The sequence below is a fragment of the Sardina pilchardus genome, chromosome 12 (assembly GCF_963854185.1).
Source record: "Sardina pilchardus chromosome 12, fSarPil1.1, whole genome shotgun sequence".
NCBI lineage: Eukaryota > Metazoa > Chordata > Actinopteri > Clupeiformes > Clupeidae > Sardina > Sardina pilchardus.
The window spans coordinates 5,558,262-5,586,100 of NC_085005.1; the positions used below are offsets into that span (position 1 = coordinate 5,558,262).

A 27,839-nucleotide genomic window follows, 5' to 3' on the forward strand; every position below is an offset into this window, starting at 1 on the left:
TTTCCTTTTATTGCGGTTGGATATGAAATATATTGTTCAGTAAAGGGCACTAGCTTAACAAAAGGAGACCACTAGAGATATGCCATTAAAGACTCCGACACAGTTGGATGTTGTCGGCGGTACTTTTGGCGCCGTTTGTGGAAAGCTACCGCGACAAGATGTCGCTGTGCAGTGTGTTCGGACATGAAGCATGGTGGATGGTCACAGAAGCTCCACAAATGTAGCTTCAGCTTGTATTTGATAAATGGCGGTCGGTAGTAAATATTATTTTATCTAAACTAAATGTATTCATTTGTAATCGATAAGCATGTTGATTTCATGTCTGACACGTATTACGTAAATTGCAAATTGTGTGGAATCTTGCGCCAATTAAATCATGGATTTTGGTTTATTTTTCAACAGGATGCACAATGCTCATCAAAATTCAATATCGTGGACAACGAAAATATTTAAAACTGCAGCCTGAATTTAGCTATGGCAGTTTAATTGAAGAAGGTGAGGCTTTATGTGACCATATGTTTAATATGAAATTGAATTTAACACTGCAATTGAAACAAGGTTCTGCTTTAAGCTTGAATATAACTGCTTTGAAGTCATAGTTAAATTAAATGCACCTTGCTGTTGTTAACTTGCTATTATTGTTAAATGCACCTTGCTGTTGTTAACTTGTGCTATACACACAAAAACATACTGTGTACAGTACAACCAGCTAGCACCCTGCCAGCATTACACCATGTGACCAAATAATGGTCCATTATGTGCATAGCATTGCACTGGTGTCCAGCCAGAAGCTTAGGAACAGTTGAAGTATTCAAGTAATATTGGAATACGGTGTTAAGGAGAGCTCGGTGGTTAAACAAGGAAGAAACATAATTAACAACAAAACATCCTGCTGCTTGCACACTTATGCTTTTTGGTTGAGACATCCTTTTCTTAATGTTCACAGGAATAATGCATTGATGGGATCTAATGTTATATTGTCTTTTTCAGTCAAGAACAAGTTTGGAATCCTGCCCACAACTGAGTTGCTGTTCTTAGACGAGACTGACACTGTGGTTGATGAGGAGGTGATGCATGACTTGCTGGACGCCAACCCAAGTATCTGCCTGTTGGCCAAAGATTGTGAAGGTACTATAAGGGTTATTAAGTGTTTCCATTTCTATCCTAGGCTGTGCCGTGCTGAACCAGGTAGTGCCGTAAGGTACCGTTCCGCACTATGTAGGGATGCGCGATAGAGACAATATACAAAATAAACGATAGAGATTTTAGTTCTGTTGCACTATCGTGATAGGCCTAAAGCATGTTGAATGCCGCGAGAGAACCAACAAGTTATTTTCACAATGATGTCAATTGCAGCGATCAGAATCCTCAAATAGCCTACATTGCAAACAAGGAAACATCCATTATGATCTATGACCTACAGTAGTTGGAATAGCGCTGCGTTAAGGATATACACATTTGCCAATGGATCTCGGCCAGACTTTTCTGCGAAGTCAGAGAGTGTGGTCGCCAAGCTTCATCCCTAGTACTATGCCTTACAAATGTTCCTGCTTTTATTTTTTATCCATGATATCAAAGCCTGGGAACCTTCTGCCAGATTGCCTGTTTTTTGCCTGTTACTGTAAGTCTGTGTGACTAACTCAGATGTATTTTATGTCAGCATCCATATAATTGAAAATTAAATAGGAATTGTTTTCTTTTCAGAATTTACACCAACAGATTGTTCCACACCAAACTCCTCAACACTTCAGGTGCTTGATGTAGAAATGTCATCTTTGAGTACATCACATCAGTCCAGTGTTGCAGAGGGAGCCCACACTGCTGCAACAGATGATGCTGCTGAAATTGCCAAAAAGGTGGAATTTTGAAATTGACCTCATTACTAAACTAAATTCTCCTGTACTGTCCAATCTGCACAGTTTGTAGTACTTGGTACTGTCATACCAGAACATCTTACAATTTGACTTTCTCATATGCTTGTCCGCAGGTGAATCTTTGTAGAAGTTGTGTTGTGTTCTGTGTTTACATGCTCATCATTTTGCTTGTTGTTTAACTTTCAATTACAGATGGTCCAGGAGGCTCTGGAGAAGAATGCTGGTGGTCAAGATATAATTGAGGAGTATATAAGATCCAAGACCTTGACACACAACACAAGACGACATCTGGTCAATATCCTTGTCAGCCACATGGTTGAAAAACATGGGTATGTTTTCCTTTGAATATATCATAACAGGCCAAAAAGTAGACGAAACTTGCCAGCATGGCCAGGGCTTACAATAAAAAGATGGGTGTCTTTCAGAGGAGGTGCGTACATTGTAGAACCCTCTAATGTGGCCTATAACTTACAACAGCCTGGTTGACTCATATGATACTGAATGAAATGGATTCAATGTCCTAGCACATCCCTTCAACTCAGTTTGACAGTGTTACATCATGAGTTATACAATTAAGTGAATAATTTTGGTGAATGTTCTGATTAAATTAAAGTACTCTGTTGGGGCCTCACTCAATATGGCATAAGTAATATTGTTAAAATGTTGAACAAGATTTTATGGTAAAACTGTAATGGCTGTGCATTCAATGTGTAAATGCCCTTCTATTTTGTTACTTATGGTTGTCTGTATGCATTTTACAACTACCTATAGGAGGGTCCCAGTTCGCATGCAAAAAGAAAAATACGGACTTGGCATCGTGACCCTTTTCCCAAATCTCAGGGATCCTTTCTCCACCAAAGGCTACGTAAGATTTCTCATTTTTATCTAGTATAATGATCGAAGGTATGGTTAACAATCGATTTTTGATAGACCTAGATCTGATCTATATTATTTCTCAGGAACACTTCTATGATGGTGTAAGTGGAACTGGCTACCTGGCATGGCGCCTGAAAACTGTCCAGAGAAAAGTTACAAAGCGTTCGGTCGAGAGCAGCCCCCATGGAGCCTTGCTGGGAGGGCCCAGTCTGAAGAGGAGTATCGCAGCAGAGCAACAGGCAGATGGTGATGCGGTCAGAGAAGCCATATCTCTACTTTTGCATTCAAGTGACGATGCAGTTATCCGCAGCAAGATGAGGGACACATTTCAGCATCGTCATGAGATGGTCCATAACCCAGAGATGACAACTGAAGTCCTGAAAACTTATCCACGTTTTCTGGATGTGAAGGGATTGGTAAGTGTATCTGCTAATATGTGCGCATGATATTTTTTTCTGATGTTTTTGGATGTGTTTGTAATTACCTCATGACTGAAATTATTCTTTTGATTTCCCTCAGATAAATCAAGATTTCACACTCCTGTTTGGAGGGGATACATCCTCCAAGTTATTAGAGAAGTGGGACTCTACCTTCAAAAGCAAAATCATTGAAGAAGCAAGATGCTTGACTCCGACTCACACTGTGCGCCACCTTCTGATGTCTGCAGAGAACCAAGACACTGAACCCAGCGCTGGTAAGCAGATTTATATTTCATAGTAGTGTCAAACAAAACCGTACAACAGCAATGCCGTGGGACATTGAGTAAACAGTAAATAAAACCAAAATTCAATTATTTTTAAAACATACAAGGCACATAGTTAATGGATAATAAAATAAAATGAAAGAACTTTTCATTCTTTGGGGGATATGCATCCGTGCTCATACACAATTAGATATCAGTTGACCTTAGTATCTGTGAAATGTATTTCTTTGTCCTGTCTTAAGCATTATTCAACTTTTGTTGCCCTGGTACTGACAACTTTCCTGGGATGTGCAATCAAATGTCTGTGGCAACCTCACATGGCCCTCGCCCTGTGATCTCACTCTGGCCAGTAGTGATTTCGATTTCGATCACACTTGCTATGGTCATGCACACTTTCTATGGTTGGGCATATCCCAGAAAAACATATTTTGCCCTTTTTAATAAATTATATGATGCTTGAACTATTCTCAATTCGAAAATCATGGCATTTTGTTTTCATTGATGTTTAAGGCAATCTCTGAGCTTGGGGTTAATTGTCAAAAACTGACTTGATTATCTTTCTCCATAGACTGGGACTCAGATATCGCTGCTCTACTGCTCTTAGTACACCTCCTCCCACCCCAACCTATCGGCAAGAAAGCTGCGAAGATCAGTGCAGATGCTGCGTCCGAAAGGCTTGTTGTTTATCACAAGGTGAAACATAATTTGCCACTCATGTTTCATGTTTGACTAACCAGAATGAATGAATGAAAGAATGAATTTAGGCAAAGCATTTGCTGTTTTAGCTGTGTTTAGCTATTTAAATAGTTCTGGCTCAGTGATGTTATTGGATACTATACTTTATACTGGATTATAGTGAATTTCTAACTTTCTTTTTGTGTTCAGTCCTGTTGCAGTTTTGAAGAGGCTCTCAGCAAACGCGATCACAAACATCCATACCTCCTTGCTGCCGGGAGAAACCGAAATCGGATCGACCAGTTCTACATTGCTTTGGACAAAAAGCTGATTCCATGTGAGGCAGCAAGTGCTGTGGGTGCATTTGATGAACTTTTTAAATTGCACTTTGTTTTCAATTTGGCATATGATGACTCACTTCACAACTTCTACACATTTGTGCAGACAACTGTCTACAACATTGACATTGGAAAAACTAAAGAATCACCAAGGGTGAGAGAATTCCGTGCGAAGCTTTTGAACTAGGTTTTTTTTTTTATTATTGGAGTTTGCTTATCTTTAACAATGATTAGATGTTTTAGATGCAAAGAATTGCATGGATCCAGTCAGGCATTGATATCCCATTTGAAATTTAAACACAGTTTCTATCCTTCTTCAAAGCAAAGATTAATGTGTTCTCAAGAAACATGTCATAAGCAGTTTGACACTTATTCAGGATTTAGGAAACATTTGGAAAATGCACATGAATTTAACATTACTGCAGACTGTAGTCACAATTCTCCTCCTAGTGAGAACATTTCTGAGCAAATGGAGACAGATTTGCCAGAAGTAATTAATTCAGTTTCAACAAAAGATACATCAGCAAATAGTAGCTCTGTTCCTTCCACTGAACACCTAAATAGTGTGTGTGCTTCCATAATTGCCAAACTTCAAGGGAGTGGTGCTTCTAATAATTTAGTCTCAGCTATTGTTGGTGACCTTGAAGAGTTTACAACTGAGGTGCATGATCACTTGAAACACAATGCTATGTCAGCTGTGCCATCGAACAGCCCGTATTCAAAGAAAGTTGAACAAAGCTTCGAAGATTTCCAAAACCCATTCTCTTTCTTAAATTCAGAATCAAAAAGAGTTAAGTATTTCAGAGAGAAATGGGGAGCTGTTGAGCCCCTTGAACTTACCTTAGGGGTTCGGTTTGATAGCCGTCGAAACAAGACTTTGGGAACTTACGACCAAGTTCAAGTTAAAGACACATTTGTTTATATACCTATATTAGAGACCCTTAAGTTTATGTTCAGTAACTCTGATATTTGTCAACAGGTAATAGCAGGCACCACATCAAGCCCACACACATATGAAGATTTCAAAGATGGTAGTTACTTCAAGAAACACACGCTATTCAGTAAACACAAAAATGCTCTGCAAATACAAGTGTATTATGATGATTTTGAGACGGCAAATCCTCTTGGATCAAAACATTCAATTCATAAACTAGGCTGCCTTTACTTTATCTTAAGAAATTTGCCGCCCAAATTTAATTCTGCTATTCTTAATATACACCTTGTTAGTCTCTTTCACAGTCAAGATGTGAAGAGATATGGTTTTGATGGAATTCTTGAGCCCTTGATTCGCGATATTAGAACTTTGGAAAATGAAGGAATAGACTTGCCAATTTCCTCTGAAAAGGTCTATGGAACCATTTCTCAAATAATAGGAGACAATTTGGGAATGAACGCAATCCTTGGTTACAATGAGTCATTTAGTAGCACTTACTATTGCCGATTGTGTATCATTGACAAACTTACTGCCCAATCTGTCTACAGTGAGGACCACCCCTCAGTTGTAATTCGGAATATTGACCATTTTGAGAGCCACTGCAGGGATCTGCATTTGGACCCACAGCTGAAGTCTGTGTATGGGGTGAAGAGGTATTCAACCCTCAATAAGTTGACACATTTTCATGTTGTTAATAACATTTCTGTTGACATTATGCACGACCTTTTAGAAGGAGTTGCTCAGTTTGAGCTCAAGTTACTTTATCAGCACCTTACTGATACCGTTATTAGTAAAGGTAATCTCCTTTCTAGGATTTATTCGTTTGACTATGGTTACATGGAGCAAAGAAATAGGCCCACAAATGTGAATCTTGATTCAAGTGGCAATGGCATCGGACTGAACTCGATTCAAACATTTTGCCTTGTCAGGAACACTCCCTTGATCTTTGGTGATCTAGTGGAGGCTGAGAGCCAGCATTGGAGATTGTTGCTACTTCTGTTGCAAATAATGAATATTGTGTTTTCCCCTCGTATTGCTGAAGCCATGACTATATTTTTGAAATATTTAATTCTAGAGCACCATGAGCTTTTTAAGACAGTATACCCACACAGGAACTTGTTGCCTAAACATCATTTTATGATACATTACCCGTCTTGTTTACGTAAAATTGGCCCTTTGTTACACATGTCCAGCATTAGGTTTGAGGCAAAGCATAAATTATTCAAGAACACTTTGAAGAATTTTAAAAATATAACAAAATCTCTTGCTAAAAAACACCAGTTGGCAGTAGGCTATCACTGGGAGAACCTTACACTAAATAGGAGAGAGTTGGGTCCTATGAAAGTATTTAACAATGATTTCGACATCACTCAATACTTGAATACAATTAGCAAGACAATCAGCACAGTTTTTAGCACTACATGGGTTAAACTGGATGGCTCAGAATACAAAGAGGGACTTGCTATTTGCACTGATGTTGTTGATGAGCAACCTGTTTTTTGTGAAATAGTACAAATTCTATTGATTGAAGATTATATGTGTTTTATTGTTAATGAAATGGTCACTGAATGTTTTAACGAGCATTTTCATGCCTATGAAGTTCATTCTGGTGAAAATTATTTTATTATTACATCAAATGATTTCCATTTACACAAGGCTTTTGATGTTCAATCAGCCTATGGCCCTGGTGCTAAATATATTGTCCCTGTGCATTCAATTTTTTAAAATGTAGTAAATGAAATAATTTAAATTGTCGGGAACACTCCCTTGATCTTTGGTGATCTAGTGGAGGCTGAGAGCCAGCATTGGAGATTGTTGCTACTTCTGTTGCAAATAATGACTATTGTGTTTTCCCCTAGTATTGCTGAAGCCATGACTATATTTTTGAAATATTTAATTCTAGAGCACCATGAGCTTTTTAAGACAGTATACCCACACAGGAACTTGTTGCCTAAACTGCATTTTATGATTCATTACCTGTCTTGTTTACGTAAAATTGGCCCTTAGTTACACATGTCCAGCATTAGGTGTGAGGCAAAGCATAAATTATTCAAGAACACTTTGACAAATTTAAAAAATATAACAAAATCTCTTGCTAAAAAACACCAGTTGGCAGTAGGCTATCACTGGGAGAACCTTACACTAAATAGGAGAGAGTTGGGTCCTATGAAAGTAAAAACAATGATTTCGACGTCACTCAATACTTTAATACAATTAGCAAGACAATCAGCACAGTTTTTAGCACTACATGGGTTAAACTGGATGGCTCAGAATACAAAGAGGGACTTGCTATTTGCACTGATGTTGATGAGCAACCTGTTTTTTTGTGAAATAGTACAGAAATAGTAAAAATTCTATTGATTGAAGATATGTGTTTTATTGTTAATGAAATGGTCACTGAATGTTTTAACAAGTGTTTTCATGCCTATGAAGTTCAATTATTTTATTATTACATCAAATGATTTCCATGTACACAAGGCTTTTGATGTTCAATCAGCCTATGGCCCTGGTGCTAAATATACAGTATTGTCCCTGTGCATTCAATTTTTTAAAATGTAGTCAATGAAATAATTTAAATTGTCAGGAACACTCCCTTGATCTTTGGTGATCTAGTGGAGGCTGAGAGCCAGCATTGGAGATTGTTGCTACTTCTGTTGCAAATGATGAATATTGTGTTTTCCCCTAGTATTGCTGAAGCCATGACTATATTTTTGAAATATTTAATTCTAGAGCACCATGAGCTAGACAGTATACCCACACAGGAACTTGTTGCCTAAACTGCATTTTATGATTCATTACCTGTCTTGTTTACGTAAAATTGGCCCTTAGTTACACATGTCCAGCATTAGGTGTGAGGCAAAGCATAAATTATTCAAGAACACTGACAAATTTAAAAAAATATAACAAAATCTCTTGCTAAAAAACACCAGTTGGCAGTAGGCTATCACTGGGAGAACCTTACACTAAATAGGAGAGAGTTGGGTCCTATGAAAGTAAAAACAATGATTTTGACGTCACTCAATACTTTAATACAATTAGCAAGACAATCAGCACAGTTTTTAGCACTACATGGGTTAAACTGGATGGCTCAGAATACAAAGAGGGACTTGCTATTTGCACTGATGTTGATGAGCAACCTGTTTTTTGTGAAATAGTACAGAGTAGTAGTACATAGTACAGTACAAATTCTATTGATTGAAGATATGTGTTTTATTGTTAATGAAATGGTCACTGAATGTTTTAACGAGTGTTTTCATGCCTATGAAGTTCAATTATTTTATTATTACATCAAATGATTTCCATTTACACAAGGCTTTTGATGTTCAATCAACCTATGGCCCTGGTGCTAAATATATTGTCATTGTGCGTTTAAAATGCAGTCAATAAAATAATTTAAATAAATGGTTTAGTTTGTGCATTTATTCATTTCATTATATCAGTAGTAAGAGTAGCCATTTTGATTTCCCACTGTGATGTTGTTAACTCTGCTTGAGGTTGTACTCTGAGGAGTTGATTTGTTTCTGATGGGAGTAATAAGAAAACTCTGATGGAGTTGATTATAAAACACTGGCTTGGTGTTAATATGTCAACACTATGGGAAGTGTTGTTTTAACACTAGCGAGTGAGGATTATATAAACTCTGAAATAGTGTTAAAATTAACACTCATAGAGTGAAATTACCTCTTGCCGATTTAGTTAATTAAACTCCCAACAGAGTTAATTTTCAACTCTGGTGGAGTTAATTATTAAACACTAGGCTGGTGTTAATATGTCAACACTATGGCAAGTGTTGTTTTAACACTAGCGAGTGAGGATTATATAAACTCTGAAATAGTGTTAAAATTAACACTCATAGAGTGAAATTAACACCGGCCGTTTTACTGTGTAGGATAGATTATCGAAACACGTTCTGCACAACATTTCGTTTTCCATGAACTTGTTCCATTAAGTCTAAGTAGTCAGGCTTTTTAAAACACTGCTAGCTGGTATAAAACGAGTGGAAAAGCCAGACCACAGGCAGCCCTAGGCAAACAATGATTTCCATGCAAACTGAAAATTGGACGATGAGTTGTGTTGGATTAATCCATTTACAGTTAGCGATTACAGTGGCACCTGAAAATGATGCATTCATTCATCATGTCACGGGCAGACATTTTTTTGGGGGGTGTGAGGTCTCTGTTAAACGATTTCCCCCCTTTTAATCCCCCATAAATACCAGTGGCCTAGGTCTAGTGAGGGAAATTAGCTTTATTTGTTATTAAAATATGACGAGGAGGACCCCAACGAATTTCCTTCCACAACATCGGAAATCCTTAAATAAACAGTCTGATAGTCTATGGATAGCGCTGCCATATCCTACTAAACATGCCTTAAACTTCGTTTAAACTATTTTATGTCCCGACTCGACTGTATGTGGCCTCGACACTTTGCGCACAGTAGCCTGGGCCTAGATATAGCCTAATGAAAAGGAGCGAGCGACATCTTTAGCCTACTGTCTAGCGACAGAGCACAGCAGCCAATTATGAAAAAGACGAATACCGTTAGACCAAGTTAACTTCAAGGATACGCTAGGCTGTCGTGGTTAGTAGGCTAGGCTGTCTGTCAATGTTGCAGTTGAGAGAAATAAGAGAATATGGGCTACAATGAACCTATTCTCTCAAGTCAGTCGACAACGAAAGATAGGCTACAATATGATGCAATTGGATCGGTCTTAAATTAAGCTATGGCATAGGCTTCTTGCAAACGACCGCTACAGGCATCAAGCTTGTGTTTTTTTTTTGTGCTTTCACAGACTGCACGACAAGCTTTCACTGGAAGCAGCATATGCAGCGTGTTTTACGATTTTGATTATGATCACTGCTTCTTCATTACTCACAACACCTGTTCGGTCCTGTTCTGGACTCCCGTTTTAAAAGTAGGCTATAGTGGCTGTCGTACCATGTTACTTGACTTAGCCTATACATTATAGTGATTGGTAATGCGCCAGTGGCCGTAAACAAAGGTTAACTTAGCCTACGGATAGAAAATAAGAAAAAAAGATGATAATATAACGTAGCTAAGTTAGTTTGCCTGCTAGCTAGCTTAACAGAATCTCCCAATGGGAATTGATGTGATCTATTCACCAGCGCATTTATAGGCCTACATTAGCCTATCTGACTAAGTAAAGCCTATTAGGCTACCTCCTTATTCAGTGGAAAGTTGAAAAAATAATAAATCGTGCCTTTCACACGGCCAGATCTTGCAGTTCATTACCGAGTAGGCCAAACAAAAAAAAAAAACAGCTGACAACGGCAAAAACAGCTGTTTAGGTGGGTTTATGATTGATCTGTGTCTGAAATGTTGCGCTGAGTTTACCACAGTGGCGCGCCTGACGTCGAACTCAGAGCTTCATTCTTTTGACGTAATAACTGATCAATCTGGCTCTGTTCTAGAATCTTTGGTTTGTTATTGTTTTGGTGCACATCCTGCGCCCCTATTGTTGTTAACGTTTGTTTTGAGGATCACAGCCCCTGTGTTGTCTTTTGATATCGGGTTTTTTCACATCGTATTCAGTGGACAGACAGCAAGCTGATCAAGGGGAGAAACATACGATTTGAGATACAAATGAAATCTCGCTAAGATCAAGCAGGATCTCATAGTGCACCTTTAAGTCTAGCCTTTAGATCATAACTCAACATTGTTTTCAATTAGTCAACCTTACTCAGCATTGTTTCCTTTTCAGTCAACCTTAATCTTTAACAGTGGATTTGTCCTATTGTAGTGATGTATGATCCTTTTTATTAGTATTATATTCCTAAATGTTAAAGTGCAAGAATATGCAATTTTTTGAAGTATGTTTATTGTTTACTAATTTGAGTAATATCTTCAAATGTATGCTTGATACAATACCATGGGTATCAGGTTATGTGAATGTATATAGTCATGTGAGTAAACAAACTACTATCTGTCCAGCCTATGCACGTAGTTCTGTGGTTTGTGGACACCCAGCAAAAATAATGTAAAAGCTGTCGTAGCTCAACAGACACTACAGCCTAGTTAACATCTCAGAAAGCTTCAGTCAGTGCCAATTAGTAACTGCTGGTGATGCTCTGATGAAGGCCACACGGCCGAAACATTGGCATGTTTAATCTCGACAAGGCCAAGATAAGTGAGGTGAAATAAAGACGAGTCCCTTTTTATTAAGACTATAGGCCTATGTGATCTACCTAATTACCCCAGGGCATTTACTGTGGTATCTGTTATGTAATGTTTTTTTTTTTTTTTTTTTTTAACCCACCTCCACCCCCCCACATTGGGGGACTTCTTTTCATTCTTTCCATCTTTTTTTTTTTCTTTTTTTCTTTTTTCTTTTTTTTCTTTTTTTGTACATGAGTTTTTTGTGTTTTAATTATCTGCTGAAGCTTGAAAGAGATACAGAATAGCCATTACTAGATGGAATAAGAAAAACCCAAAGAAACAAATAAGCAAATGAAAAGTGAAAAGAAAAGTCCTTCCATCCAAACCAAGCCCTACCCCAACCACATCCTCCCAACCGCCCACAATCCCACCTCTACTCCCACCACACACACACACAAACATCCCGCCCCACCCCAATCTCCAAGAGACAACAAATTCCTGAATTAACACTAGATTTTACGAGTATTCATTCGCTTCTACCTGTTCCATCCTTCCACTTGCTTTATTTTACTCCATCTTTCTGCATATTGCACTTCGTTGGTTTCATGTATCATACATTCGGTTTCGCAATAAGCTTTAATATAGTTTTTTAGTTTCCCTATACTCAATTCATGTATGTCTATTGTTTTAAAAATTAAGATTTTCCCTAACAAAATAATGATGTTCTGAATAGCGTGAGCTTCCGCTGAGAGATCACCCAGAAGTACTGTGAAAAGATCCAAACGCAATTTTACATCATACTTCAATAACCACCTTTCCACTTCAATCCAAAGCAAAGCGACTGGTGAGCAATACCAAAGTAAATGATCTGTGGTCTCCTCCTCCTCCTTACAGAATCGACAATTTGGTGAAGACTCTTTCCCCCAAATCCATAACATTTTTTTTGTAGCTAAGTACTTATAAATTAACTTATATTGAAAATATCTTGCTTTTGTATCTATTGTTGTTCCATACAATGTTTTGAAGACTTGATTCCATGATATTGGTATGTCTAACATTCTTTCCCAACTTTCAAAAATGTTATATGGTATTGCCACCAGTTTTTTAGCTTGTAGATAAAAATTATACAGTTCTTTATTAACCTTTGTTTTTTTGTTTAACCACTTGGTTTGTTTTATATCTGGTCTACACACTGAGCATGAACCTGCAATTGCGTTAACTTTTCTTTTCCATTGTTGTGGTAGGGCTCCAATTAATTGATTGTATTGTTGCAGAGTACATACTCGCCCATATACTTGCATTATTTGTGAGTATGACATAATCCCCCCTTCTTCTTTTAAAATATCTTTTACGAACACTATACCTTTTCCAAACATATGCTCCAAGAACATTGTGGCTCCTCCACTCAGTATATTACAGTTAAGCCATAGCATTTGTTGTAAAATGTGGTCATTGTTCTCTGGAGGGTGGTACTGAAAGTGCAGCCAGCTTTGCAGTGCCTCTGTCAAAAAGGAAGACAGTTCAGAAAAAACATCCTTCATTATAAAAAACTGTGACAGTTGTATTTGTATAAATGGAAATAGGTTTTTTTTAAACAAAGGGTGAGCCTTTCTTAATAATCTACTAGAGAACCATTCCTCATTGAAGTAAAATTTGGGTATAAGGGAGGCCTTTAATGATAGGTTCATAGCTCTCAAGTTCAGCAATTTTGTTCCACCTACATTATAATCATTATATAGATATGTGCGTTTGATTTTATCTTTCTTTCCATTCCATATGAATTTGAATATTTGATGTTCGTATTCTTTATAAAACGTTTCAGCTGGTGTTGGTAGAGCTAGCATCAGGTAAGTAAACTGTGACACAATCAGTGTATTTACTAGTGTTGTTTTACCAAAGATGGTTAGTTTGTTTCCATGCCAGGGCTGTACAATTTTAGAGAGCTTTTTCAATTTGATATTAAAGTTAAGGTTGGCTATTTCTTTCATATTCTCTGGTATATGAATACCTAATACATCAATGGCTCCATCCGTCCATTTCACTGGCATTTCACATGGTAATGTAAAGTTTGTATGTTTTAATGAACCTAATCTCATTATATGGCATTTCCCATAGTTAGGCTTCAATCCAGATATTTTTGTAAAGTGATCCATATCATTTATGAGGTTTTGCAAGGATGTTATGTCTGGTCTAATCATAAAGGTTGTATCATCTGCATACATTAATAGTTTTGAATTTATACCATTTAATTGCAAACCTCTAATATTTCCATTAGATCGTATTTTCTCTGCCAATATTTCAATGGCTATAATGAATAAATACGGAGATAGAGGACACCCTTGTTTCACTCCTCTCTCCAGAGTGATAGATTTTGAAAGGTATCCATTATTAATCACTTTACTAGTAGCTCCCTTATACATTACCTTGACCCATGTTATTATAGAATCTCCAAAGCCAAAATATCTTAAACATCTATTAATAAATTCCCATTTCACTTTATCAAATGCTTTCTCAAAGTCAGCAAAGAAAACAAGACCTGCCTTTTCTTCTATATCGTAATGTTCTATTATTTCCAGTAACTGCCTTATACTGTTTGATATGTTCCTTCCCTCCATAAACCCTGTTTGATCATGATGTATTAATGATGATAGAACATTTTTTATCCTTATTGCTATACATTTAGCTAGAATCTTGGAGTCATAGCCCTGTAATGTAAGGGGTCTCCAATTACTTAAGTGAACAGGGTCCTTATATTTGCCACTTGGTTCTTGTTTTAGCAACAGGGAGATTGCACTTTCTCTTTGCGTACCTGTAAGTGTACCTTCCTCATATGAGAAATTGAAACAGTCCATTAGAGGTTTTTTCAAGTGTTCATAAAAAACTTGATACACTTCAATTGAGATACCATCTAAGCCAGGTGTTTTCCCTTTTTTAAAAGACATGATTGAAGAGTAGAGCTCATCTTCCGTTATTAGGCCCTCACATGATTGCTTTTGCACCTCGGTTAATTTCACATGGTTATAGGGGAAGAACAGATCTTCTCTACCCTCTTCCTGATCTTTATCTGAATACATTTCTGTATAGTAGAGTTCTATTTCATTCATTATTTCTTCTGGTGTACTTAATGTATTCCCATCATTTGTCTTAAGTCTATTTATATTCTTCTTAGAACTATTTCTTTTTTGTAAATTTAAAAAGAACTTATTGCATCTTTCCCCCTTTTCCATCCATTTGGCTTTTGATTTAGAATATGAAATGTTAGTCTTCTCATGTATTAGTTGTTCAAACTCATTTTGTTTTTGTTCAAGTTCATCTAGTATGTCTTGGGCAGCAACTTGATTCTCCACATATGTTGTCAGTATTTCAATCTCTTTTCTGATTTTCTGTTCTTTTGATAAGATTTGCTTCTGTCTGTATGACGCCATTTTAATTATATGCCCCCTAAAGGCACATTTAAAGGCTTCCCAAACAGCATGTGGGTTGGCTGAACCTACGTTATATGAAAAGAACTCCCTTATAAATTCTGATGTCTTTTCAACCAATGTCAGATCTTCTAGCAGTTTTTGGTTGAATTTCCAGTACCCCCTGCCTCTTGGGTGTTCTGTCATTTCAAGATGCAGTGATATCAATTGATGATCAGATCTCATTTTATCCTCAATCTTTACTTGTCTAACTGTAGATACCAGTGAAAAAGAAGTAAGAAAGTAATCTATGCGGCTGGCTTGGTTTTGCCTTCTCCATGTATATCTCAGAAGCTTGGGATTTCTTAACCTCCATATATCAACCATGTCTTTCTCATCCATTATTGTTCTGATCTCTTTATGTGCTTGTGGGTGATAATTAGTTATATTTGTCCCTTTGCGATCTATTTTACTGTTTTGGACTATATTATAGTCTCCAACCATTATATAATAGTCACTTACAAACTTAATGTCATTTATGACATTATTGATGTTTTCAAAAAAGCAGGGTTCATCACTGTTGGGTCCATAAAGATTGACCAGATGTTATGTAATGTTTGTAAGGTTGGTTAGTTTGGTAGTTAGATAATGCTAACCACAATGCTTCTGCAATGTTTCAGGTTTTTCATGCAAAGCTTTGTATTTTAATTCATGTAATGTTCTTTAGTGAAACATACTTCTTTGCTGTCTGTATGACATCATTGTATCAGTTATTTTAGCCTATTGTGTATGTTCTGTATACTATAGCCTACAGATTCATTTGGAGGAACTGATTTATTCCAGAGGATTTAGCTGGATTGGTGTCCAGGTTCATCTCAAAATGCCTCACACCAGAACTCGGATTTGAAATTCTTTTTTTTATTCAAAAGTCAAAGATCCACAAGACAATACAAACTTCAGAAACAGTTCAGCATGAGGATATGTTACACAGGCGCGTAGGAACAGTTAGCATTGGGGGGATTTTTTAAATATTAATAAATAAAGGGGGGCGATTTATAAGTCACACAAGAGATTAAAAACCTATCCTGGCACGCTATTGGCCGGTGACGGGACGATAACGAAACTTAAAGGGATAGTTCGGGTTTTAAGACACGAAGTTATATGGGTTCCCTGTCAGCAACGTTGTGCATCAGCACTGACTTACCCCCCGACAGCGTCCTGTGAGCCGAGATCCAGCCGGTTTTTGATTGTTTTTGATGCCGGACTATTTTCTTCAGCAGGTTTCTGGGGTCGCGAAAGTAAAGTGTTTTTCTTCTCAAAACCATATGCGTTCAACAGAGTGATATATTTGCACCACAAAAACGTTGTCCAGCTGTCAGTAGCGCGCAGTGATAGGAATCGCGAAAAATAAGTAAGTGATAACGAGGTTTGAATTTTTCCTGGACAACGTTTTTGTGGTGCAAATATATCACTATTTTGAACGCATATGGTTTTGAGAAGAAAAACACTTTACTTTCGTGACCCCAGAAACTTGCCGGACTACTTTCTTCACCATCAAAAACCGGCTGGATCTCGGCTCACAGGACGCTGTTGCGGGGTAAGTCAGTGCTGATGCACAACGTTGCTGACGGGGAACCCATATAACTTCGTGTCTTAAAACCCGAACTATCCCTTTAAGCGACGCGAAGTGCAGAAACAAAGCGCAGCCTCCCCAGACTAATGTTCAATCTTAAAAGACTGAGCTTAGGATGGTGAAAACCAGACTAATAATTTGCATGATAAATACAGTATCTGTTCCAAAACAATGTTTATCTAAATATAAATGTTCTACATTTAACTTTGACTTATATACAAATACTGTGCAAAAATGTCACCTTACATACGACAGTTGGATAACTTAAACATTGATTTACAACAGAGAGCACATAATCAACAATAGGCTACGATATTTCGTTAAGACAAGATCAACAATCATACCCTCACACTGGACCAAGATCAAAATAACGTCTCTCCTGAAACATGAACAGGCAAAAAATGTCCACAAAATTGCCTTTGTGGCAAATATCTACTAGTGGCTTGTCAGGACAATTGAATACAAACACATGGACCCGTGATGGTCAAATCAGCTTCAGTGCCCCGCCAGCAGCCTCTTCTCATCCTTGGCACCGTCCAAGCTGCCACCCAGACTCTCACTGTGGAAGGTGTTGAGCTGGTTCTGGGCCATGGTGTCCACCTCGGGCGGTGACCAGCTGGGTGGGCTAGAGTGTGGGGGCGCGGTGGCGCCGATACCATGGCGACGTCCACGTCCACCTCGGCCGCACCGCACCCTGGAGCAGAGGAGGTAGAAGAGCTCGACCACGCTGAGCAGCAGGGACACGCAGGCCATGGCCAGCATGAAGATGATGAAGATGGTCTTCTCCGTGGGCCGAGACATGTAGCAGGCCACAGTGAAGGGGCAGGGCGACTGGGAGCAGGAGAACGAGGGCACCATGACGAAGCCATAGAGGTAGTACTGGCCCACGATGAAGCCGATCTCCAGAAGGATCTTGAAGAAGAGCTGTGTCATGTAGCTGCCCAGGAGCTGACCCTTGATCTTCACATGGCCTTGGTCGTCGGTGTACTTCGGCGACTTCACGTTCTCGTGCCTCAGGAGCCGCTCGCGTAGCTTGTTCTCCTTGGTGATGATGTGGATGGCGTGCCCGAGGTACATCAGGGTCGGCGTGGAGACGAAGATGATCTGCAGCACCCAGAACCGAATGTGGGAGATGGGGAACTGCCAGTCATAGCACACCTGCTCGCAACCAGGTTGTTTCGTGTTGCATACTAACTTAGAATGTTCATCATCCCACACTTTTTCTGCCGCGGCACCCAGCACCATGATTCGGAACAAAAATAGAACACTCATCCATACTTTTCCAACGACCGTGGAGTGGTTATTTACTTCTTCCAGCAGCTTCGAAAGAAATCCTAAATCCCCCATGTTCTGTGATGGTCAGATTCTCCTATTAAAATCAAACCAAATAGGAAGACATTAGACTTCTGGCAGTGTTACCTATACCTTTTGTGTCTTAACAGTCAAGCATTAATGACAGGTGATGAGATGGGAGATTCTACTGTGAACAAACATCTGAAGAACAGCTATCCATTCTTTTGAAAATTTTAGTTTTAAAAAAGCAACAATCAAATTCCATTTACGTGTTTAAATTGAAGATCGACAACATATTCAAACACATTTGCTGCTAATGGGAACCCATGTGGCTCCTGTATAGTTACAAAAAGAGACACACGGTGTGACTTGTGCAACAAAACTACAACGATCATTAACTTAAACCATTTTTTTTTTGACCTTTTTGAAAACCTTTTTGGTCTTTGGAAAGTAATAATATGATTACACTAATTGTAGAAATCAACAAGCCTTAACTGGCAGTGAATAGGTCAACTCATATTTTTTTGTATCTTACCTTGAGCAGAAACCAACTCTTTCCTCCAGCACAACTTCAACCCGACTAATCACCTGCTGGGGTTGAACCATGAGTTTTGGCCCCTATCTTGCGAAATCCCTGGAATATGTCTAACTGTCACGTCTGATCAGCAAACAGAGGCTGGATTTTGACAGACTTACTCCCAGTGGTTCATCAATCATTTACAGAGTTACGTATGATATTTATTTTCTTGCATGAAGCAAAAATGCCAACATTTATCTATATTGTGATTCTCTATCTCAGAGTCAGCAGGATAACAGAAAATGCATGTATTCTATGAGTCTTGGACCACAAGCATCTGTTAACTAAGTTGTCAGTCACTCACTTCGGTCCATGGTTTAATGATTAAGTGTGCTGTACAGAAGCTCACTCATTTCCCTCTAACTACAGTGCTACAAACTTACAAAAAATGTGCTTGTCACTATTCCAGGTGTGTTAACTCTTTCCCGACAGCTCTTTTAGGGTTGAACATCAATCCAAGCTTCGGGCTTGTAACCTGAGGGTTGCAGGTTCGATCCCCGACCAGTCCACGGCTGAAGTGCCCTTGAGCAAGGCACCTAACCCCTCACTGCTCCCCGAGCGCCGCTGGTTGGGCAGGCAGCTCACTGCTCTGGGTTGTGTGATTCACCTCACTGTGTGTTGACTGTGTGCTGCGTGTTCACTAATTTGGTTAAATTGGGTTAAATGCAGAGAACTGAATTTCCCTCACGGGATCAAAAAAGTATACTATGTTATATACTATGAGGAGGCTGCGCTTTGTTTCTACTGCACAAGAGGCATGATCAATGGGCATTGTTCAAATGACGCCGTACACTTGGATAGTCCATCAGGCCAACGATCCGATGCATCTTTTGGATTAGCTAGTTTCTGATTGGAGTCAAAGGTTCAGGCAGGGAACAGCATAGATAGATATGCAGGTTTCTAGCCTGAGCTGCCGGGCGAAATCCAAATTCGCCGGAAGTTCAGGCAGGGTTCACCCCAGCCTAATTATTATTTTCAAGATAGGTGCATCCTGTTTTTCACTTTTTAGAGTAAACTGATGGGTTTATCCTATAGTTTAGTTCAGTCATATTTTATTAGTCTTGTAAGAAATGTGTTTGCTGCATTTTACCCATCTGGTTAAAGTGTATACACACACTCGAAGCACACATACACACACCTAAAGCAGTGGACAGCCCTTATTCCTGCTCCTGAGGAGCAGTTACGGGGCAGTCACACGCTTGCGTCCGCCAACGTATGCTTCATTTTGTCACATTTCCATAAACGCGAACTGATTGGTTTGTCAGTGTTCGAAAATTTGCATACACGGAATTTCATTGGCTGGCGCTTGCGCGATCCGTCAGAAGTTGAACATTTCTCAACTTTTTAGCGGAGGCAACGTATCTCAGGCAACGCATCGGACCCACAATTCAGTGCGGCATGAAATGAAGTCCAGCCAATGTAAAGTGAATGGGAAAACAACGGACGAACGTTGGCGGACGCAAGCGTGTGACTGCCCCGTAAGGGGCTGGGTGCCTTGCTCAAGTGGCTCCCCCACCCACATTGTTCCTACCAGACAGGGGTCAAACCAGCCACCCTTTGGACACATGTCTAATTCCCTAACCAGTAGGCCACGGATGCACATCGTTGGTATGTTATACGAGTGTCTTAACAGAGGCCTGTAAACAGGGAGAACTGCCAACATGAGTTGCATCATACTGTCATGTTTGTGTTGCCATATAGTGACCCACTGATGAACTGCATGAGGTCGCTCGCACTATGTGACGTGACGCAACTTTTTTGTTTGTCAACTTTGACCCAACACTGTTTATGTTCCAGCCAAGTACACATGAACTGTGCAAACATGGAGTATCCCAGTCAGATCTCCTTCTGAACAAATATACAGTACTCTCTTTCCTCAGTTCTCTCTCTTTCTTTTCATTTATGTTTTATATAATTATGACTATTGGTCAAATGTGTTTTTGTATTATCTGTCTTTTTAGTTATCCACTGTACAGCATTTTGGCCAGCTTATGCCGTATGTAAATGTGCTTTATAAAAATAAATATAAATGTACCTACTAACTTACTTACTCTCAAAATTGGAACTGTAAAAGTGAACATAATCCTAGTCCTAGTCCAAGGCCAGACCACCTTCAAGGACTACAACAGTGGTTCCCAAACGTTTCCGCTGACGACACCCCTAAACATATCTCTCTCAATCCACAGCACCCCTATCTTTTTTACTTTTTACTATCAGCCTCCTTTGTGCATTATTTGTACTTCCATGCCATAGTGATATGTTGTATAGGCCATTACTGCTTGTATGATCATAGCATCACTATGAGAAGGTGAGGTTTATCTATTTTTTGTTTTATTCAAATGAACCGCTCTCTTTAATTCAACTTATTTAATAGAGCTTTTGAAAAAAAAAAAAAAAAAGGTGAACAGAACAGAGATATCAGGAATAGGCCTTCAACCAAAGTGCGTCTGTACCTCTATCACAACTGTATTTTGAAATTGATACTAATTTTGTAAAACAAAAATAAAAGTCAATAAATGATCAAGCCTTGGACTATTCTGCTGCACCCTTGAGCATGCATCACAGCACCCACTTTGAAAAACCCTGCACTAGTACTGTATACTGGATGAAACTGAAATGGTTGCAGGGTGATGGACTCCGATGAAAGCAATAGAAAATCCAACTAATGAGATTATTCTATTCAAATGGCAGTTCACTATGCAATTTATTTGTGGGTTGATATTTAAACAGTGCATGAGTGCATGAGCTCTTTTGACCTGTCAGTGGTAACTGGTGTCAGAGCCACCTGTACTAACATCTAAGATGCTGACGCCACCTACTGGCCAGGTATTGGAAGTTGGACAATCCCAGGTGTCATGTTTTCAATTAAGGCTCAACCAATTTCAGTGTAATTTCTGGCTGTTTTCAATTCACTTCACTTCACTTTTAAGTCATTCAGAAGTTACGTTAAGTTTTGTGTGAATCTGCTCTCGAACAATACATACATCACCAGTAGTGAAATGATGAGGCTATGCTGTCATGCTAGCTAATGGTTTGTAATCTCGCTACCTGCTATGTCACTTAGCAACAGTTTATGGACAGTTAGAAAAATACACATTACCATCAACCAGGGAAGCCTAAGCAAGACCATTGGTGGTCTGCTTGTAGATCTATTGCGTTGAGACTCATTGCCTGTGAATGGGCTAATGATCATGAATGAGTTTGTAGTCATTGAAATTATGTTATTATTCAATAGTTACGAGACAAACTGCAACTTTCTTTAGCCCTACATGAACATTTGTCTTTAAAATTGACATCTATGTGTAATCCAAGGCACACCTCAACTGGGACCAAAAAATGATTTGTATTTTGAATACGAATATGATAAGATCTATCTATCTATCTATCTATCTACAACCCATCAACTTATCTTCAGTTGCAGAGATGGATTACTGAACAGGCATACTGGGGCCCAAGAGCTCAAGTCTCTGTTTTGAGGACCGTATGTTCTCCACCCCTGCAAGATGCCTTTACATCTCTTGATGGGTATATTTGTAAGTCTCAATCTGTCCATTTCTTTCCACAAAACTTGCCAGAAGTCTTAATTTAAGGAGTTATTTAAAAGATAATAATAAATCCAGAGGGGCATGCCCTCTGACCCTCCAGGCATGGCTGAGTTAGGGTGGTGATAGTGTAGCGCTTAATAAGATGGGCTAGCATGCAGTAGCCTGAAAAGCTGTGGCTCAGTTTCCTCTGTTGTGCCCTTAAGCAAGACACTTAACCCAATGTTGTGTTTCTGTTTGTTTTTCAGTTTTTATTTTCATTTTTGTATGAAAAACAGAATTATATAAACAGACTTGCAATACCATATACATTAGTTACTATGGCAACTAAAAGTGATGATAACATTTCAAAAAGATGTGCGTTAGTACATATTGATTTGTGTCTTAACTGTATACAAAAAAGCATAAACTTGGGATAAAATTGATCACCCTGCATACATGTTTGATGAAGTATTTTGATTGTCACCCAAAAGAATGGCAAAGCATTAGAAGTATGCAATAATGTTTTGAGAAATTCTTGCATTGTTTTGCAGGACTGACTTTCTTTTCTATGTGCTGATGCAACTCCCAGTCTACAATGAATGCACAAATCCAGATCTTCTGTAGACTAACACAGCCAGACACACAAGAGAAAACCAGACAAGCTGTTCTCACAGTCTTCCTTTTCGTCAGTCAAAGTCAGTCAGTGACATTCACTGTAACTTGCTATGATGAAATGAATTGTGCATAAAAAAAGTGAGTTTTGAATGTGTCCTTCAGCAAAAGGTCTTGTGATTCGTCGTCGCTGGTGTCGGAAGATCGCTCCGGGTCCTGCGGCTCTTGACCCGAGCACAGAGGAGGTAGATGATCTCAGCGACATTGAGCAGCAGAGACACGCAGGACACCACCAGCATGAAGATGATGAAGACAGTCTTTTCCGTGGGCCGGGACATGAAGCACTCCACTTTCTCATAGCAGGGGTAAGCCTTGCACACCAACGTGGGTTGTAGCACAAAGCCGTAGAGGTAGTACTGACCGACCACGAAGGCCAACTCCAGCAGGATCCTGACGACGAGGCTTAGGATGTAGCTACGAAACAGGACGCCTCTGATGAAGACTCTGCCCTTCTCGTTGGTGTACTTCAACGACTTCAAATCCTTGGCCTCGTCGTCATTTTTTTGCAGCTTATCTCGGATCTTCTGCTCTTGGTGCGTGATGTGGATCACGTGAGCCAGGTAGACTAAGGTAGGGGTGGAGACGAAGATGATCTGCATCACCCAGAAGCGAATGTGGGAGATGGGGAAGGCCCGATCATAGCACAAGTTTTTACACCCACGCCTTGTCGTATCACACACCATCATGGACTGCTCGTCGCCCCAAACTTTCTCGACACCAGCCCCCAGCACCATGATCCTGAAGACAAACAGGACAGTCATCCATACCTTCCCGATGACTGTGGAGTGGGACTGGACCTTGTTCAGTAACTTGGAGAGAAATCCCCAGTCCCCCATTTCATCTGATTGTCAGCAACAGTCTGCATGAAAACAGAATGTTTCATACTTACAGGGGAGTTTTATTCATTTTTGAGATACAGTAGAAGGATAATATTGTTGAACTATACACCAAACAGCTTTGACATATGTTCATACTAGTACCAGTAACATTGTCATTACTGAAGAGTTTAAATTAATCAAAAATAAAATTGTGCACACTAGAATCTGAGTAAATAAGTAGAATGTATGTTTAATCAACAAAAAGGTCTACAATAGATAAGCATAATGGTAATTGTTTAATCACTCAAAGTCTGCCTTACAGTAGTGACAACTCTTACAGTACTGCAACTATACTACTTTCAGACTACTCTTACAGTAGTGACTACACTGCCCTACTGTACAGTACTGACTAAAATAACATGACATTGACATGACGAGACAGATAAATCTGCTTACCTTGGAAGACCTCTTATCAGTAATTACTTGACGATAGCGAGATCAACTGTTTTACCAAATGGAAGCTTCTTATAACACCAGCAAATTCATCACTACAGTAGGTGTCATCTCAGAGATGTTGCAACTGTGGATCTCTACTCCTCCTTCTCCAAACTGCACGTCCTTCATGAGTGGCCGGTTTCTGGGAGAAGAGTTCACTTACTGTACAGGGTCTACAAATCAACATAACATTGCAAATAAAGAGAGAGGGATTTGTTGTCGCTATTAACCGATCTGAAAAAAATATATACTCAACTATAGTGAGGGTGCTCTGTCACAAGAGCTACTGTATTTACATTTATCAATTTAGCAAATTGTTTTTTCTGGTGCATCAAATAATTACAAATATATTGACTTGTGTGAGTTTCTGTGGATATAATTTATAAAACTGTGCATTTTCAACCTCAACTTCCAGTTGCAGGTATACATACCAATAGAGGTCAATTCAGATCTATAACACCTGGCTCTTGCCAATTTTCTATATGAATGACATGGACGAAAGGACATTATTCCCTGTGAGTGTGGGGTGCAGGAAAATGTTCAAACAACACCACTGAATGAGGGGATCTATCTATATATCTAGAATTAATTAACTCTGGCCTCATTCAGGCCCACTTTGTGCGACTCTGGAAAAGGAGCTCTCAAACTCTCACCCTTGGACTCTTAAATCTGAGCCCCCCATGTGAAATCATGACCAAATCCAGGCCTTTGATTCTGCAATTAAGACACATAATATACATACACAATACTACTTTCAGAGGACACAGTTCAATCCGGGGACTGAGATAGATTACCATCCAGGGCCTGTTTTAGTTGAGTCAATCATGCCATTGACAACAAGTTTGACAGATTTTAGAGATGTAGGATTTCTTTTACATTGGCCAATTTCAGGATATGACACAGCAAGCACAAGGGAGACATGATTGAGAAATCCACAAAAAAAAGGGAAATGTGAACAGACTATACTGGATATAACTGGTCATGTGTGGGACATCGAAAGGCGTCTACCAAACGATCTGAATCACTCCCCCACCTAGCCATGTCCAAGTCTCTATAAGACGCTTCTCTCTTAGTGTCCATTGAACATCGAGTGCTTACAGTGTGGATTGTCATTTCAGACAGGTGATCAAGCTTTGAATAACTCAGCAAGTCATCCAGGTAGGACTCATTTTTAGCAGTGTTTTGTTTGGACAATTCGTATTTGATGTCTTTTACTGTAAATACATTTTCCTAAACTTCCTTGATTATGCTATAATCACATGACTTCACATCTTTTAGTTTTAACTAGGGGTTAACCATATAATATTATTGTTGATAATGATTGTATGATAATGTTTACATAGCATTTTAACATTTCTGTCACAGTGAATAGTTTAGGATGCTAGTGAGAGCCATGCTAATTTTTGCTTAGGTGACAATAATACATTCTTGTAATGATACTTCAACTACTGTAACTTCTTCTTATTATTTTTTACGACTTCTACCACTACAACTACTACCACTACTATTACTACTTCTACTACTACAACTACTACTACTACTAGTACTTTATTTCCAGCTAGTTGCAGAGTAATTCCAGACATATCTCTATCTCATATCTCTACTAGTCAGAGGCCTCCACTATAACACAATGTGAAATGCTGGTTGTTCATTTCTTTGCTAGGATTTGACCCGGCAATATGGGTGACTTTGGGTTCCTGTCCAAGCTGCTGGACAAGGTGGCGATGCACTCCACCGTGGTGGGGAAGGTGTGGATGAGCGTCCTCTTCCTGTTCCGCATCATGGTGCTGGGTGCCGGCGTGGAGAGCGTGTGGGGGGACGAGCACTCCAACCTGGTGTGCGATTCCACGCGCAAGGGCTGCGAGAACGTCTGCTACGACTTGTGGTTCCCCATCTCGCACGTGCGCTTCTGGGTGCTGCAGATCATCTTCGTGTCCACGCCCACGCTCCTGTACCTTGGCCACGCCGTGCACGTCATTCACCGGGAGAAGAAGCTCCACGAGCAGGCCAAGAACGCCACCAGCGACTGCGTGCCGCTCAAGCGACCCAAGTACACGGACGAGCGAGGGCGCGTTCAGATCAGGGGCGTGCTGCTGCGCAGCTACCTGGCCCAGCTCTTCTTCAAGATCCTCCTGGAGGCCGCCTTCATTGTGGGCCAGTACTACCTCTACGGCTTCTTCATGACACCCATGTTTAAGTGCAAGCGCTACCCGTGCGCGAATACGGGTACAGTGGAGTGCTTCATGTCGCGGCCCACGGAGAAGACCATCTTCATCATCTTCCAGCTGGTGGTGGCCTGCGTTTCCCTGCTCCTCACCATCCTGGAGGTGTTCTACCTCGTCTGCAAACAGCTGAAGCGCAAAAATCGCGCCGTGGACCAGCCCAGCACCAGCATTCCACTGACCTACCAGCCACGCTTGGACATGGTGGACGCCCTGAAACAGAACAAAGCCAACATGTCCTACAATGGGGAAAAGTCCCTTTGATTGATATCCAAGACTGCAGGTACAATAGGTTTCATTCTAAAACAGTAGCATGAAATGGCAGCAAGTGCTCCTCAGAAAACTCTTGTCCATCTCTCTCTTCAGGATAATGTTTTTTTCAGAGACGTGTTGGTACTGACACACATTTAACGATGTAATTATCCAAAAATGTTACCTCATACATCTTACTGCACCGGTACTCGCTCATTTGTGTTACTTGGCACACTTTATTAGGCACTATCATTATTAGTTTCTTATAGATTTTCATATTAATATTGAGTTTGAAATATTACTATAAATCAAAGCCTGATTTGATTTATGATTTACTGAACACACCAGATGTCCTCCAGTCATGTAGTCCTTATACTTGAATTGTTATCTGTTATTCATTATTCCATTTCTTACACTATGGGGTTTGTCTCTGTGTGTACTTACAGTATGTATGTGTGTGTGTGTGTGTGTGTGTTTATGTGTGTGTGTGTTTATGTGTGTCTATCTATTTGTGTGTACATGCTTCAATTGCTACATCATTGTCTATTTTGTAAATATTTGAAATGTGATTTGGGACAATCTATCCCTTTCAATGTCACAGAATAAAATCAGGAACACGCGGGAATGCAGATGCAAACGCAGGGCTTCTTTTAAAAGAAAACGGGTGGTGGTAGTGTAGTAGCTATAATAAGTGATTAATGCGCTGACATGCTGTAGACTGAAAGGTTGTGGATTCAGTTCCCGGCTTCCACCAGTATGCCCTTGAGCAAGGCATTTAACCCTGAGTTGCTCCAGGGACAATGTAGCAATGCTCTTGTAATATACTTTGTACATATGTAAGTTGTTTTGCAAAAAGTGTTTGCTAAATTAATCAAATTGAATCAAATTTAAATTCCACATTTACATGAATAAATAACATGTAAATGTGAAAACCAAAACGCCATGATGGGCAAACCGAGGCATGGGCATGGTGGTAACAAGGACAAGGTCTGTCTCAACTTCACATCACCTCGTCTTCCTCTGAATAGAATAGAATAGAAGTCTTCATTATCAACTGCTGTGGAAATTCATTGTTGGCCCCACACACAAATAACACGCACACCCAAACAAACTACACTACACAGGAGGTACAGTACAGCATATGTACACAGACATGTAAATAGACATGGAGACATGTAAATCTGCAAAAAAAAAAGGGTTGATCTCAATAAAGGTAATACAGAATAAATAATATAAGTTAATCAAAGCTTCAGCGGGGGCAAGGATTATGCATTATGGAAATCATCATATATGTAGTTGTTTAACAAACAATAGGCCTACTAAACAAAGGCAAGGGCTTACATACAGTACAGACATAAACGACCAATAGGCTATTACACAAAGGCAAGGGCTTACAGACCGTATAGTGACCGCATGCATGGACACAGATGAGTAA

General features: G+C 39.5%; 4 protein-coding genes across 4 annotated transcripts; 2 read left to right on the forward strand and 2 right to left on the reverse strand.

The window, feature by feature from the left end:
• Nucleotides 1–158: 158 nt before the first annotated feature.
• LOC134098292 (uncharacterized) lies at nucleotides 159–4,653 on the forward strand. The gene is made up of 9 exons (XM_062551323.1): nucleotides 159–171; nucleotides 991–1,128; nucleotides 1,705–1,856; nucleotides 2,067–2,203; nucleotides 2,646–2,739; nucleotides 2,834–3,166; nucleotides 3,270–3,444; nucleotides 4,022–4,146; nucleotides 4,339–4,653. Exons 1-9 carry the CDS (start codon nucleotides 159–161, stop codon nucleotides 4,651–4,653), a joined length of 1,482 nt encoding a protein of 493 aa, XP_062407307.1.
• Nucleotides 4,654–15,815: 11,162 nt separating this feature from the next.
• Nucleotides 15,816–18,519, reverse strand: LOC134097852 (gap junction Cx32.2 protein-like). Its single transcript, XM_062550804.1, has 2 exons — nucleotides 18,380–18,519; nucleotides 15,816–17,920 (listed from the first exon to the last, which is right to left on the reverse strand). Exon 2 carries the CDS (start codon nucleotides 17,896–17,898, stop codon nucleotides 17,047–17,049), a length of 852 nt encoding a protein of 283 aa, XP_062406788.1. The 5' UTR covers nucleotides 17,899–17,920; nucleotides 18,380–18,519; the 3' UTR covers nucleotides 15,816–17,046.
• A 4,199-nt stretch (nucleotides 18,520–22,718) lies between these two features.
• Nucleotides 22,719–23,923, reverse strand: LOC134098293 (gap junction Cx32.2 protein-like). The gene is made up of 2 exons (XM_062551324.1): nucleotides 23,892–23,923; nucleotides 22,719–23,476 (listed from the first exon to the last, which is right to left on the reverse strand). Exon 2 carries the CDS (start codon nucleotides 23,451–23,453, stop codon nucleotides 22,719–22,721), a length of 735 nt encoding a protein of 244 aa, XP_062407308.1. The 5' UTR covers nucleotides 23,454–23,476; nucleotides 23,892–23,923.
• Nucleotides 23,924–24,966: 1,043 nt separating this feature from the next.
• LOC134098246 (gap junction Cx32.2 protein-like) lies at nucleotides 24,967–27,029 on the forward strand. Its single transcript, XM_062551254.1, has 2 exons — nucleotides 24,967–25,088; nucleotides 25,594–27,029. Exon 2 carries the CDS (start codon nucleotides 25,610–25,612, stop codon nucleotides 26,414–26,416), a length of 807 nt encoding a protein of 268 aa, XP_062407238.1. The 5' UTR covers nucleotides 24,967–25,088; nucleotides 25,594–25,609; the 3' UTR covers nucleotides 26,417–27,029.
• The last annotated feature ends 810 nt before the right edge of the window (nucleotides 27,030–27,839 follow it).

Coding starts and splice junctions, on each gene's coding strand:
- LOC134098292 (XM_062551323.1), top strand. Junction 2,204..2,645: donor CACATGGTTGAAAAACATGG/GTATGTTTTCCT, acceptor AACTACCTATAG/GAGGGTCCCAGTTCGCATGC. Junction 3,445..4,021: donor AGACACTGAACCCAGCGCTG/GTAAGCAGATTT, acceptor CTTTCTCCATAG/ACTGGGACTCAGATATCGCT.
- LOC134097852 (XM_062550804.1), bottom strand. CDS start 17,898: ATGGGGGATTTAGGATTTCTTTCGAAGCTGCTGGAAGAAGTAAATAAC.
- LOC134098293 (XM_062551324.1), bottom strand. CDS start 23,453: ATGGGGGACTGGGGATTTCTCTCCAAGTTACTGAACAAGGTCCAGTCC.
- LOC134098246 (XM_062551254.1), top strand. CDS start 25,610: ATGGGTGACTTTGGGTTCCTGTCCAAGCTGCTGGACAAGGTGGCGATG.